Source organism: Elgaria multicarinata, chromosome 9 (genome assembly GCF_023053635.1).
Source record: "Elgaria multicarinata webbii isolate HBS135686 ecotype San Diego chromosome 9, rElgMul1.1.pri, whole genome shotgun sequence".
In the NCBI taxonomy this organism is placed as follows: domain Eukaryota; kingdom Metazoa; phylum Chordata; class Lepidosauria; order Squamata; family Anguidae; genus Elgaria; species Elgaria multicarinata.
This window is the reverse complement of record NC_086179.1, coordinates 95,461,713-95,476,493: the sequence shown is the minus strand read 5'-3', so window position 1 is coordinate 95,476,493 and position 14,781 is coordinate 95,461,713. Positions and strand designations below refer to the sequence as shown.

The 14,781-nt window shown below is 47.2% G+C and overlaps 1 protein-coding gene across 1 annotated transcript in view; it reads left to right on the top strand.

Annotated features, from left to right (window-relative positions):
- The first annotated feature begins 214 nt into the window (after window positions 1-214).
- LOC134403846 (zinc finger CCCH-type antiviral protein 1-like) overlaps window positions 215-14,781 on the top strand; it is a 64,875-nt gene continuing 50,308 nt past the window's right edge. Inside the window, exon 1 of the mRNA XM_063134358.1 lies at window positions 215-540. Within this exon, the coding sequence (XP_062990428.1) occupies window positions 260-540 (281 nt within the window). The 5' untranslated portion in view covers window positions 215-259. The remainder of the gene's footprint in view (window positions 541-14,781) is intronic.

Here is a 14,781-nt window from a genome sequence, read left to right as displayed (position 1 = left end):
CTGGGAAGGTAGGAATAAGGAGTTGGAAACTAGAAACAAACGTTTTGAACCCCCCCCCCCCCCGGGCCCATTTCCCCCGGGAGCGCTGGGAGGGCTTCCGAGAAACCGGAGCTTGGCCAAGGCAAAGCGTCGGCCCCCGCCCCGCCCCTTTCTTTCCCTTCGGTTTCGATTTCCCCTCGCGAGCAGCTGGCGGTTAAGAGCCGCGGCTGGAGCACCTCAGCGCAATCGGGGGCGGAGAAAGGCGCTGCTGCCTGCAGCCATGTCTGACCCGGCCGTGTGCGGCTTCATCACCAAAGTCCTGTGTGCCAGAGGAGGCCGCTTGGAATACAGCGAGCTCCCCCAGGAGGTGGGGCTCCCCGAGCAGCAGCTGCGGCAGATCCTGGAGGATGTGGGGCAGGAGCGGTTTCTGATGCGAAAGAACGGGAGCTCCGTGGAGGTCTTGGCCGTCTCCGCCGTCAGGATCTGCGTTCGGAAGGAATGTGCGGGCTGCGAGAGCCTCCACCTCTGCAAACTCAACCTCATGGGGAAGTGCAGAATCAGGTGAGGGGGCGAGAGGAGGAGTCCGAGGGAAGGAGCGGGGCTGGCTGGGCAACGAAGGAGGGGGCGCTTTCCCGGGTGGGGCTCAACGCTTGGCGCCCCTGCGCGCACATCCCCTTCTGGAGGGTCTGCTGGTCAGGGCTGGTGCCAGACTATTTTGCACCCTAGGCAAGGTGAGCTACTTTCACACACACACACACACACACACACACACACACACACACACACACACAAATGCCAACTTTGATTTTTAAGAACGTATGTTTCGTAGAAAAAATAAGCACAAAACTTGGAACTGCTAAATTTATTATAAAGTGCAAGAAATACGTCATGCCAATTATAGCAAACATATTGCTATACCAGAGAGCTTCGGCTATGGGACAGTATATAAATTAATTAATTAAATAAATAAATAAATAAATAAATAGGAAAGGCACGTCTATAGGTTTAAAATGCATTATTTAATAAGAATATCATCTCCAAATCTTCCCCCCCAACTCACACACGTGTGCACACACACACTCAGCATCACTCACTCCAAATAAACACACGCATGCGTGAACACATGCATTCACTCAAAGACTCCATGCACCCCATTCACCCATACATTCTCTCTCTCTCTCTCTCTCTCTCTCTCTCACACACACACACACACACACACACACACTCATACACACACACACACACTCTCAGTCTTACCTTACCCACTTCTCTTTCTTCTTCTCCACCTCCTGGTGCTGGCTGCTTTCTTCTTCTTAAGCGCTGGGTGGGGGGTGCTGGAGGCCCAGCCGCTTGCAGCAGCGAACGAACTGAGCCCCACCCCCTACCTTGCGTTGCCCTCATGCTGGTGAGATGGCGCCCCGCGCCCGCCCACCTGAAGCAAAGCCAGGGACGCAGGGATGGGGGTGGGCGGCTCCACGTTCGGACTTCCTCCTGGAAGCTGGCTAGAGCAGCTCTGGGAGGGCGGCTTCCAGGAGGAGGTCCGAACGTGGAGCCGCCCCCACCCCAGCGTCCCTGGCTTCGCTTTGGCTGGACGGGCGACGGGCGCCATCTCGCACGCCCAGGCCCAGCTGAATCCTCGGGCAGGGCTGGCCCATAGCCAACGCACATGAGTGCTCCGCTGCGCCTGGCACCCCTCTTAGCTTGGTGCTCTAGGCGGCCGCCTGAGTGGCCTCTATGGTAGCACCAGCCCTGCTGCTGGTTGTGCCAATGAGATTTCTTGGTACTTCACCTAGCCTGGTGGGCAGTGGTGGCTCTCACCTGTATGCCAACCTTCTTCAGCCTGGTGCTCTCTGGATATTTTCAGTGAGAGCTCCAACATGCCTGACCTTTGGCCATGTTGATGGCACTGAGTTGGGGGAGCTGTTCATGGCCTTTCCATAAAAAAAACTTTTTTTTTTTAATATCAGGGATATAGGGAAATGCGCCTTATCCCAAAAAAGTAAGGCGAAAGTAATATGTGGCATTAGACATGTTAATATTTATTTTAAATGCTTATTACTTTACGATAAATAAAGGCAGCTAGCAATAAAAGAAGTAAGTCCAACTCAGAAGTAAGTACAACTGCATTCAGTGGGGCTTACTAAGTGTATTTAGGACTGCATCTTTTAGTCCCACTGAGAGAGTAAAGCAAAGCATGTACTGTAATATCTCCTACTGAAGTGTAAAGGGACTTTAAAAATGCTAAACTTTTTTTCCTGGATAATCAAGGGAAATGCCTTAGAATACAATTAAAAGGCCCCAGGTTTATCTGTTTAAAATATTTAATATCTTATAAAAAATCAAGAGGACTGTTATGAGCACAATCCTGCAACAGGTTAAGTGTTTTTAGATTCTATTGAAACTTTTTTTCCCCTGGGTGATCAAGTGAAATGCCTTTCTGTAATAGTCTAATAGAATGCAATTAATAGTGCCGAGGTCTAATGTGACTGCATTGGTGTCTACCTTAGCAACTGTTTATATTTACTTGTTTAAAATATTTAATATAAGAAATCCAAAAGGACTATTATGAGCACAATCCTGTAACATATTAAGTGATTTTAGATCTTGTTGATCTAAAGATTCCCAAGTGTTTAACTTTGGTAACAGCAAACGTGCTAAAATGGACGCTGATCCTTTGTTGCAACTGCTGATTTATACCCCTGTCTGCTCAGAAATAATTTCAGAATTCCAGGCTCAAAAACAGCCTTGCCTTTTTCAGCCCTGTAGAACGACACCAGACTCTGGTCTCTGATCTGCTTTGGAGTAGAAACACTTTCTCGGAACTTACGATGAGCTGGAGAGGTTGTACTTTTCAGTTTAGCCCTGAAGTCAAATTCTGACTGGACAAAATAATTTTCCTTAGAAATTATTTTAGGAAAATGGAATCCTGTTTTTAAACAAACTAAAGTTTGTGTGTAAATATGCTCTCTGCTCTTGCACTCCTCCACGTATGCATAGATCCTTATTTAACCTTCAGATATGGCCGCCCTTGTACTATATGTTTAACATCAATAATGACGTTTATCAAAATGGCTGACTTCACCTTGGAACAGAAACCACCCATGTAGAACCCGTGATGTTCTGATGATTCATCATCTGCTGTTATAGAATATAGCAGAATCCATAGAATATAACAGAATTCTGTTCTGTGAATTACACAGGTTAATCTACTTAAAACTCTACTTCAAAAGTTGATTTTTTTTTTTTAAAAAAAAGAGAAACTACTGATGAAGTCCCTAGCACATTTTTTCTGTTAGCAAATAAATCCTTATATGGATTAGGGGGGCCATAACAGATTATGAAGTACATTTTTTTTTAAAGTCCCTCTAACCTGTGCCATACCATATACATTGTATATTCTCTTTCAGTAAAAAGGTTTCCTGTTCCACGATTTTTAAAATACCTTTCTCATTGGCTGGATTTAGACATAATGCAAAACCATGGTTTTGCATTATGTCTGAACCCAAATCATAGTTTGAGCTCTTCAAATCATAGTTTGAAGCCGAGCTCTCCGACCCGGGTCGCTCTTACCCAGGCAGCAGGAGGCCGGCGGGGAGGCGGCGCCGGCGGTGGCAAGGACGCGCCCAGATTCCCCAGCCGCCTCCTCCGTCTCTTCTGGCTGTAGTACACACTATCGTTTTGGGGTCGTACTTGGGGCGCATGCATGCGCCTTCAGTACGGCGTGTGGAAGGGCCCTCAGATTCTAGTTTAGCCCTCTTCTAGTCTGAATGCTGGAGGCCTTAAAGTAGGTAGAGAGTCAGGGCTGGTTCAGACCTTGCTGGCTTGAATTGGCAAGGCCTGAAAGGAAGCTCTATTGCATTCAGTAGACTTTGTAATATCATTAAACAAGTTGCCCATATAAAATATCTAGGCATACAAATGCAGAGCACTGAAGCTTGGTCTGAACAAAGAAGGCAGACAATTAATTCAGCAAATTCTAGCCAGCAGCTGATCCTAAGATTCTTTTTCATGCAAGGTGGTCACTTCATCCCTTTTGCAATTCAAATTTACAAAGCTAAGACTCTGGCCCAACTTAGTTACGGTATTCCTATTTGGATACTGGGATTTAATGCCCAAATTGAAAGAGTCCAATCTGTATTTCTTAGAAAACTACTGGGCCTCCCTTCCTGTGTGGGGAACGCAGCTATTTATCTGGAAGTGGGTATTAGATCAGTTGAATGCAAGGCATGGATCGAGGCCTTTAAATGGTGGCTATGGCTACACCTCTTTGCAGCTCCTGGTAGCTATCTCTTTTTACTGCTCTCAGATCACTCGTTGGATGAGAGAGATGGAGAAGAAGCTACTTAGGCTGGGTTTCTGTGTGGAAGCTGTGGGCGACTGGGCTCCAGAAGGCCCAATCTCTTGTTGTTCAAAGACTAATAGATCTAGATCTACAGCATTTAACAACTGCTGCTAACAAATCTTGCTCTCCACTGCTCTACAATAATTTTAATAACTATGGGCTCACTGCAGCTTCATATCTGTATGCTTTAACCATCCCCAAGTATAGGAGAGCATTTACCCTCGCTTGCTTTAATGTGTTGCCATCAGCATTGCTAGAAGGACGATTTAGTAAGATCCCGGTTAATTAACGGATATGTCCCTGTGGTTCTGGAGCAATAGAATCTGTTGAACATGTCATTTTGCATTGTAACATGTATGAGGAATGCAGGAAAAAAATCTTTCCTTTATTAAAAGCCTTTTCTGGATGTAACCCCACAACGTCGATATTAATCTGTATAAGGAATGTGTCCTCCCATATTACTGAAAGGGTCTCTAAGTTTTTCATTACCTCAATGCAAATTAGAAAAATAACGTTGCAATCCTTCTGAGAGAAGCAACTCACTTACTTACTGTGTTTTGTTTTATGTCACTTTTTCTCTATCCTTTGCATGTTTTGGTGTTGATTTTGCTGGTCTGCAACCGTAATAAATAACAATGAATAATTGAGATCAGATTGTGATGGCTTCATCACCTTGATTCCAATCTACCCTCCCTAAATGATTTATTTTATTTATTTATTTATTTAATACATTTATATACCGCCCCACAGTCGAAGCTCTCTGGGCAGTTTACAACAGTTAAAAATGGTAAACATTAAAAAGTATACAAAATTTTAAAACCATCAAAAACATAAAAACTAGGCATGTGCTCCGCTCCTATTAGAAGCGCAGAAGCAAGAGCGAATTGGCCTGCTCCGCCTTGCCCAGAGGCAGAGTAGAAGCGGCCCGCGGACCCCTAGAAGCAAGGCGAAGAGAAGCGCCCATTTTCGGAGCGCTTCTCTTTCCGCGGAGCGCTCCGATCGCCATCTTGAAACATTTCGCCCATAGATAACTGGGTTGTTTTTGAAGCTATCGTTCTGAAAATTCTTGTGCTTAGACAGTCGTGGATGGGGGTCATTTTGAGACTACTCTCATCTCTCTGTGTCGTGCGGGTCGCGTGCTATATTTTTTTAAAAATCGGGTCAACAAACGGACAGCGCGGGTCAAACGGCGGTTTTCGCCCATAGGATTGCATTGCGGAAAAGAATCGGGGATGACTGGGTTGTTTTTTAAGCTATCATTCTGAAAATTCTTGTGCTTAGACAGTCGTGGATGGGGGTCATTTTGAGACTACTCTCACCTCTCTGCGTGGTGCGGGTCGCGCGCTAGAATTTTTTTAAAAGTAGGGTAAAGGTGGGAAAAACATTACCTTTTCGATTGCTGAGGGGCAGAGTCAACTCCTGGTCATGATCACATGATCCCAAAGTTGGAGGAGAGGATAGGCAAAACGGGTCACTTGGGATTCTGGGAACTTCTCTTTCTTAGTCTGAACGGACTTTTCCCAGTGTTTTTTAAAACAGTAGCCCCACCAAATGCACAAACACAACCTGTGAAATCATATACTAAGCCAATAATAAGAGATAGAAACACAGCACTGCTACCCACCCTAACTTTGGGGAACAACTGAAAAGATGTGGTGCAAGGGGATGAGCTCCCCTAGGGCATCTCATTGTGGACGTGCCCCCACTCTCTCCTGTACTTGGAAGGCCATCAGAGCCTTCCAAAGAGAGTAACCCGGTGGAGCAATGCCTATCATGAGTTGAAGTGAGCAGTCTACTTCTCTTAGTGGTGGAGCGATGCCTATCATGAGTTGAAGTGACAGTTCTACTTCTTAGCGGTGGAGCAATGGCTTTCATGAGTTGAACTGACAGCCTTGCTTCTTAAAAGACTGGTTGACCACCAGTCAAATTGGCAGCTGCTGCTTCCCCCTCCCCTGGGCACGTCCCCCTATTGCTGGTAAAAGACAGATATAGCCTTTTTTTAAAAGTTCTTCTTGCTGTTTATTCAGCAACACTGCTGCTTTTAATTCCACCCCTCCTTTGTTTATTTATTTATTTATTCCATTTTATATGCATTACTGGCTTATCCTTGGCTCACTTCCTTATGCCCCCAGAAATGTCTGCTGCCTGCCTGCCTTCCCTCTCTCCTCCCCTGCCCGCCTTGCAGGGATGTTGTGTATGTCTGGCTTTGACTCAGGGGAGAAGTCCTTCCTGCGCTCACTTGGAGTTTTGGAAGTTCCAAATCCATTTTTCAAGTGTGGAAGAAGATTCATATAGGTTGATCTCTACTCCCCAATTCATGGCATGTTGGGATTTCCTTTGAAATGGCCCCATTGAGATGTCTGCAGGTTTAAGCCCCGCCAAAAAATAGGGGATGATGGGACTGCTTTGAGTCTCGGCGTGCGGCGTATGTATCCCTGGATAAGCTGTCATGGTGGTGAGTTTGAGGGTTTTTTTTAACGTGCAAATTGACGGAGCTATTGGAAAGGGGTGTGAATGGGTGTTGGATTTTCATAAATTCCCCAAAAATCAGGGAATGATGGGACTGCCTTGAGTCTCGGCGTGCGTATGTATCCCTGGATAAGCTTTCATGGTGGCGAGTTTGAGGTTTCTAACGTGCAAATTGACGGAGCTATTTAAAGGACTCTGAATGGGGTGCCCGATTTTCAAAAATTCCCCAAAAATCAGGGGATGATGGGATTTCCTTGAAACTTGGCGTCCATGTGGACACATGGATAAGCTATCATGGTGCCGAGTTTGAGGTTTCTAACATGCAAATTGACGGAGCTATCGAAAGGGGTGTGACTTAGGGTTATGGGTGGTGCGTTAGAGGTTAGAGCCCCGCCAAAAATCAGGGGATGATGGGACTGCCTTGAGTCTGGGCGTCCATGTGGAGACATGGATAAGCTGTTATGGTGGCGAGTTTGAGGTTTCTAACGTGCAAATTGACGGAGCTATCCCAAGGGGTGTGAATGGGGTGCCCGATTTTCATAAATTCCCCAAAAATCAGGGGATGATGGGATTGCCTTGAAACTTGGCGTGCGTGTGTATACATCCATGAGGTGTCATGGTGCCAAACGTGAGGTTTCTAACTTGAACCGAAAAAAAGTTGTTTACTTTTTTAGCTTTCAATGCAACCCTATGGGGGGGGAAAACGGAGCTCCGATCCGGATCCGGAGCTCCGAGCGGAGCGGGGGCGGGGCGAAGCGGCCCGATCCGAAAATCACGGATCTGGAAGTGAAGCGGAGCGGGGGGTCCATGCACACCCCTAATAAAAACAACAGTAAAAAAACAACAGTATCCATTTAAAAATAACAATTCTGGGGTCCATTAAAAACAAACTTAACATTGTTAAATGCTGTTAAAATGCCTGGGAGAAGAGAAAAGTCTTGACCTGGCGCCGAAAAGATAACAATGTTGGTGCCAGGTGAGCTTCATCAGGGCTCATTCCACGATTATTCCACAGTCGGGGGGCCACCACCGAGAAGGCCCTCTCCCTTGTTGCCATCCTCCGAGCTTCCCTCGGAGTAGGCACTTGGAGGAGGACCTTAGCTATTGAGTGCAGTGTACGGGTAGGTTCATGTCAGGAGAGGCGTTCCATCAGGTATTGTGGTCCCAAGCCATGTAGGGCTTTATAGGTTAAAACCAGAACCTTGAATTGGGCTCGGAAACGGATAGGCAGCCAATGGAAGCGGGCCAGAATCGGTGTTATATGCTCAAACCTCCCTGTTCCAGCTATCAGTCTGGCCCTTGATACCCACTAGAGTTGGATGTATTTATTCTTTATTTATTTAAAGCATTTTCACCTTGCCCTTCAGTGGAAATGGCTCCCAGAGAAGCATACATACAATCGATAAAACCAGATAGTCCCTGCCCTCATGCTTACAATCTAAAAGACATGACACGAAAGGGGAAAGGGATAAGGAGGTATGAGGTATGATCATTTTTGCTACCAGGGCGACTTCGCACACCTAGAGATTGAAGGCTTTGACTTGATCTTGCATATGGCCTCCCTGCCTTTCCCACACCCTCTTCTCTGTCTCGGCTTCCTCTCACTAACTTGGTTCATACGTAATGAGAAGCCACTGTGGGTCAACTTCCCTGCTGGTTTTTTTGTTGTTGTTAAGTTTGTTGACAAGCCATCCTGAATGTATGGGCTATTTTAGAGTTGTGTACCACCTGAACAACCCCACCCTTGCAGACTTTGCACGTAACAACAAGCAATGATACATCCTCACCAAGGGAAATTCATCACGGTGGCTTCTGGTTACATGAGAATCGGGTCTCTGTCTTTCTCTACCCCATACTTTTTAAAGATGCGTAGGCTTTTCTTTCTCTCTTTGGGCCTGTTCAAGATGACATGCTTGCTAACCCACCATGGATCACTCTAAACTGTAATCCATGGTGGGTCAGCATGTTGTATAAAGGAGATTTCTCTCCCCACGTTGTGGGGAGTACCCATACCCACTACCCACTTGCTGCAAGATGGTTAGCAGGCTTCCACTGTGCTCCCCGTGTCATCTGTTGGGATCCCCATGGGGTTTTGGCCTCATTTTGGTGGTGACCATAGAGTCTGCCGACAAGAGCAACTGCCACTTCCAGCAACTTTCAGATTTTAACTCCACCTTCCAGCCCAGGATGGATGGCCACAATTCCAAGTCAAACCAACAATTAAAATACAGATTGCAAACCAATTGATATGGTTAAAAAAATAATTAAATTCGATGGCGCAACCACACTTTGAATACTATGTACAGTTCTTCTTCGTGGTCTCTGTGCATCATACTATGGGCTCTGCGCTTGCGCTGAGCCTGTGCCTCGGAAAGGTTTGTAGCTGAGAAAAAACGTTATTTAGGCGGGAACCCCTCCCCCACTATCCACTGCGCATGCCTCGCGCGTTCCCGCCTTACCCTCAGTTCCTTTGCGACCGCCTTACCTAGCGCCTCGTCGAAAGGTTCCTCCTCGCTCTTTTGCAGTAGCTGAGTTTTTTTCTTCCACTTTCTTTACTCTTTTCCTACTCCAATCTTCTTTCTATCTCCTCACGCCTTTTTTCTCCTAAAAAAAAAAAAAAGTTAAAGTTATCCATTCCTTTTCTATCCTACTACTAAATCCTACTTTGTATGGCCCTTAAGGCCCCTTTTCGTAAATGCGTCCACTGTAGCAGTAAGCTACCTGCAGCAGACGGACATTCTCTTTGTCTCCTTTGTCTTGGAGAGACATACATCGTAGAAACCTGCCACCACTGTCAGGCCTTTTCCAAACAAACTAGACGCCATCGCTCAGACCGCCTAAAAGCACAGCTTTGGAAACAAACCCTCCAACCCGCAAACATGGCGTCCCCTACAACCTCGATACCTAAGGCTTCGACATCAACCGCCGCGTCGATACCGACAACAATTCCACTGCCAGCATCGACTTCGCGATCTCTTACTGTATCTACAGCAAAGAAAATCTCCAAAAAGGCGAAGAAAACCAAATCTCCTCCAGAATCTCATCCGAAGAAACAAAAGAAATCATCACAGTCACGCAGACTGGTAGCTGTGTCTCATTTACCAGCAACAACAGAGAGTTCAAACCTGGCTAAACGCCTGACCATTGAACTTCTCTCTACCACGTCTGAGGGCGAGATAAGGGAACCTCTGTCTCCAGCAGAACCCTCCCCGCCATCTCCCGCCTCTCAACAGGATATGCAAGGCGAGGCAATACTGCCCTCCATTACATCTGGACATCGTGGACACCAACGCTCTCCAACTCGGCAACTATTGAACAGAGAAGCACCACGCTCAGACAATCTCGTACCCATACAACGGGACCACGACTTATACTATCGGGATCGATACTCTCCTAGATCGACATAACGCCAACGCTCCCCACCACACTACAGGGAGCATTACAGCCGGTACTACCATGCACCACATCGCAGTCGGTCTAGATCCCCTCACGATTGGGATAGATACTCCGACTACTACTACACGCACAGAGACTACTCTCCCCACTATAGGAGAGAAAGATACCGTGATCCATACCCGGATACACATCACCGGCAACACTACGTTCAAGAAGTAGAACAGGATACACAACTACCTCCGGTTCCACCACGCTCAACCTCGCTCCTGGTTTCCTCCCAACAGCTTGCTCAGCTTCCGGCCACTACGGTACCAAGACCTATACTTCAACCTTCCATAGAAGACTACGACTCTGACGCATCTTCAGCACCCACTTCTCCCCCGTCGATGCCGTCCCCAGACGACGCAGTGGGAACCAAAGACCACCCATCCCCATCGGAGGAAATGGGGTCTTTTGCGGAACAAATTCTCCACATGGCTACAGCATTAGGAGTCGATGCTCAACAGCAACAGGAACAGATTCAGGACCCCTTTTTCGATGCGATATACCCGGAATCAGCAACCCCAGTGGAGATTCCTTTTTCACCCATCTTACTTCAAACAATAAAACAAACCTGGACTTCACCCTCAACGATGACACCAACTTCACGTAAGTTAGAATCTATGTATAAAGTCCAAACCAAAGATGTAGAATTCTTATTCTCACATCCAAAACCAAACTCGATCATCGTGGAATCCTCCCACTCTAGGTCCCAAAAGACGCATACTGCCCCTGTAGATAAGGAGGGGAGACGCTTAGATTTTATGGGACGCCGCGCTTACTCAGCCGCAGCTCTTGGTCTCAGAGTTACCAATTATCAAGCTTTAATGTCCCGTTATCAGCTATTCCTGTGGGATAAAATCGGGTCGCTTTGCGACTATTTACCCGAAGACCAACGAGAACTTGCCCGCGCGTTCCAGGCTCAAGCCTCCCGACTGTCTAAGCTCCAGACTAACTCTACCCGCCACCAGGCAGACTGCTACTCTAAACTAATGACTGGATCAATAGCTTTGCGCCACCACGCCTGGCTTCGCTCAGCTACCCTTACTCCAGAGACTCGCTCCCACATCGAGGACCTTCCCTTCGATGCCGAGGGACTCTTCAATTCTAAAACGGATGAACAGCTCGACACCGTCCAAAAAGCACGGAACACCGCAAAAAGAATGGGCTTAACCCCTTCTCAACAACAACACCAGCCCCATAGACCAAGGCGCTGGCTTCGCCCGCAACAACAGTACACTCAAAGACCTACCTTTTATAGGCTACCAAAATATCAACCCTCTCAACAGTTTCAAAGAAAACCAGCCAACTCCTCATCCAAATTCCGTACTCAAAAGAAAACGGATACTTTTACCAAACGCCGCCTTTGACGCCATACCCCCTCAATCTCACACTTTCCAGGACCGCCTTGCCTCTTACTTCCACACATGGGAAAACATCACTTCCGATTCATGGGTCTTAAACTTTATCCTTACAGGATATCGCATCGAATTCGACACCATACCACCACTCGGTGTCGTAAAACGCACCACCCCATCGCAGCCGCTATTACAAGAGACCCTCACTCTACTACACAAGGGTGCAATCGAAAAAGTCCCCCACCACCTTCACAACAACGGGTTCTTCTCTCGGTACTTCACAGTACCCAAAAGGGATGGGGGCCTTCGACCCATATTGGACTTAAGAGGCATCAACAAATTCATCCATCAAATTCATCCGATCATTCAAAATGATCACTCTCCAATCCATCCTCCCACTCCTAAGAAGAAACGCCTGGTTTGCAGTCATAGACCTCAAAGACGCATATTTTCATATTGCCATCGACAAATCCTTCCGTCATTTTCTGCGTTTCACCATAGGAGACAATGTCTACCAATTCCGAGTCCTCCCGTTCGGCCTCTCGACAGCCCCGAGAGACTTTACCAAATGCATGGCCGTAGTATGCGCACATCTCCGTTTACAAGGCATCGAGGTATACCCTTACCTCAACGCTTGGTTGATCGTATCGGATTCCAAAACCGACCTCCGCAACAGCATATCATACACACTCACCCTCCTCAACAACCTAGGTCTCTGTATCAACCAAGAAAAGTCGGTCTTACAACCAACCCAATCAGTACAATTCATCGGCGCCCACCTCCACGCACCTACAGCCAAGGCATATCTCCCTTGCGACCGAGCACGCCTTCTCACGCACAAAGCACTTCACGTGATGTCTGCTCCACGCTCCTCTGCCCACTCCATCCAGCAACTCCTAGGCCACATGGCCTCCACAGTAGCCGTAGTCGAATGGGCCAGATTCCATATGAGACCACTACAGCTGTGGTTCATCCTACACTTCAACAAGGACTGCAACGCAAGACGTGTATTTCTCACTCTACCTCCCGACATCGCTCACTCCTTACACTGGTGGACCATCATAACACACCTGCTAAAGGGCATCCCCTTCCAGCAACCACCACCGACGAAAATTCTCACTACAGATGCCTCCACCATAGGCTGGGGAGCCCACTGCGACACCCTTCAGATCCAAGGCCGCTGGTCCCTGCAAGACTCAAAGAAACACATCAATTTTCTCGAACTTCAAGCTGTCAGAAAAGCTCTATTAGCCTTCGAGAACCATCTCTCTCACCAACATGTACAAATCCTTACAGACAACACTACTGTACTTTGGCATATCAACAAAGAAGGAGGCACTCGCTCACTCGACCTCGTCAATCTCACTCTCCGCCTGCTCAAATGGACTATCCCTCGAGGCATTCGCCTCACCGCTCTCCATATTGCGGGATCAAACAACACCCTGGCAGATACGTTAAGCCGTCAGTTCCATTTCCAATACGAATGGAACCTCGCACAGCACGTACTAGACACCCTTTTTCACATCTGGGGTCACCCTTCCATCGACCTCTTTGCCTCAGAGGAGAACAGCATATGCCCATCATACTGCTCCAGAGCAGGAATAGGCAACAACTCTATGGGAGACGCCTTTCTCCACACTTGGCAAGGCACCCTCTTCTACATATTTCCACTGTTCCCACTACTTCACAAGGTAGTCACGAAGATAATTCGGGACGGCACAGACTGCATACTCATCGCTCCTCGATGGCCCAGACAAACCTGGTTCTCCCCCCTCCTCAAGGCAGCGAAGGGAGTATTCTACCCTCTACCTCTAACACCAGACCTGCTGTCGTGCAACCAAGGCCTCATTCACCACCCGGACATCCAAACCCTCCATCTAACAGCATGGAGAATCCAGCCTCAGAGACCCATCCATCCTCAACACATCTCTCATCGCAGATAAGAACAGTACTGTCCGCAGCCATAAAGCCATCAACTAGAAAGTCATATCAAAGAAAATGGGACTATTTTACTCAATTCGCAGAACGCAACTCCTTCCTACCAAACACCTGCTCTATCAATCACATCCTAACATTCTTACATCACCTCTATGATAAGGCTCTCAAATACACTTCTATCAGAGTGTACCTCGCTGCCCTATCCATATTCAGAGGAGAGATTAACAACAGGACTCTCTTCTCCACATCCATAATCAAACGGTTCATGAAAGGACTAAAAAACCTCATCCCACCCATAAAACCAATAACCCCAAGTTGGAGTCTCTCCGTGGTTCTGAACATACTCACCACAAAACCTTTCGAACCTCTCGCAACAGCTCCTTTACATCTCCTAACATGGAAAACAGCCTTTCTAACAGCCATATCATCTGGAAGAAGGGCTAGCGAACTCTGTGCCTTGCGCATCGACCCTCCCTTTACTATCTTTCACAAAGATAAAGTGGTTCTCCGACCAGATCTAACCTTCCTTCCCAAGGTGGTTACTGATTTCCACATTAATCAACCAATAGTTCTGCCCACCTTTTTTCCATCCCCATCTTCCGACTTGGAAAAGAGACTTCACTGCCTAGATGTACGTCGCTCTTTAGCATTCTACAAAGAAAGAACACAACAATTTAGAAAATCACAAAGACTCTTTATTTGTTATGGGGGAAAAGAAAAAGGACAAAATGTTTCCACCCAACGTTTTTCAGCTTGGATAACACATACCATCAAACTGACATACCAATTATCCAAGCTCGAACTCCCACACGGAGTCAAAGCACATTCGACTCGAAGCCTAGCCACGTCCACAGCATTCGCCAAGGGAATCTCTCTCATCGACATCTGCAAGGCTGCCACATGGTCACGACCACTGACCTTTGCCAGACACTACAATGTTGATACCAGGTCTCGCAATGATTCTTCCTTCGGCAGAGCAGTCCTCTCAGCAGTTCTACAGTGACACCGACCCTCCACCGGTAAGTCACTAGCTTGGTACTCGCCCATAGTGTGATGCACAGAGACCACGAAGAAGAAGGACAGGTTGCTTACCTGAAACCATGGTTCTTCGAGTGGTCATCTGTGCAGTCACACAACCCACCCACCATCCCCTCTTCGGTGTCCCTGATGCAGAAGAGGCCTGCCTTTCTCTCGGTTCATAACTATGTCGCAAAGGAACTGAGGGTAAGGCGGGAACGCGCGAGGCATGTGCAGTGGATG